The sequence below is a fragment of the Penaeus monodon genome, chromosome 30 (genome assembly GCF_015228065.2).
Source record: "Penaeus monodon isolate SGIC_2016 chromosome 30, NSTDA_Pmon_1, whole genome shotgun sequence".
In the NCBI taxonomy this organism is placed as follows: domain Eukaryota; kingdom Metazoa; phylum Arthropoda; class Malacostraca; order Decapoda; family Penaeidae; genus Penaeus; species Penaeus monodon.
The window spans coordinates 6,112,512-6,113,095 of NC_051415.1; the positions used below are offsets into that span (position 1 = coordinate 6,112,512).

Sequence of the window (584 nt, forward strand, 5' to 3'; positions counted from 1 at the left end):
CTCACGAAAAGGTGTCGTTGGGATCCACTCCTGGCGAAGTCCTCGGCAGGTGAAGGACGTTTTCGGGCATCCCTTCTTCAGATACCCACCGCTGTTCGAGGGCGGCCTGTCTCGACCCACTGCCGTCCTGAGCCATCTGGCGTAGAATCTGCCAAAGACATAGAGTTTGTCTTTTTTTCAAAATATCCCTTAGATAATATTAGTATTTCCTTAGTGTTAAACACGAAGAAATCCCTTGATAACGCTAGCCTTGGTTATAACACCAAGATATTCCTTTGGTAATAACACGGGAAATCTTCATTCCTTTCTCTGAGATTTCCTGGTAGTAACGAATGGTTTCTTGAATAAATATTACCTTAAACTAACACGAACATTCTCTCATCATACATATCTATTAATAACATGCATTGCACATCCGAGTTTTCTTATTAATAACACAAGAATTTAATAAAACGTCAGTATTAGTGAGAAAAAAAAAAACATTTCTATTCAGGCTTTACATGATGATAAAAGAAATAAATGTAGGAAAAGCATGCATTAAATGAACAGGTATATGCAAGACCAATATAGAATTATTTTGTGGA

The 584-nt window shown here is 37.7% G+C and overlaps 1 protein-coding gene across 1 annotated transcript in view; it reads right to left on the reverse strand.

Moving 5' to 3' along the window:
- LOC119592333 (CD109 antigen-like) overlaps window positions 1-584 on the reverse strand; it is a 56,360-nt gene that overhangs the window by 24,622 nt on the left and 31,154 nt on the right. The window contains exon 8 of the mRNA XM_037941160.1: window positions 6-148. Coding sequence (XP_037797088.1) covers window positions 6-148 — 143 coding nt within the window. The remainder of the gene's footprint in view (window positions 1-5; window positions 149-584) is intronic.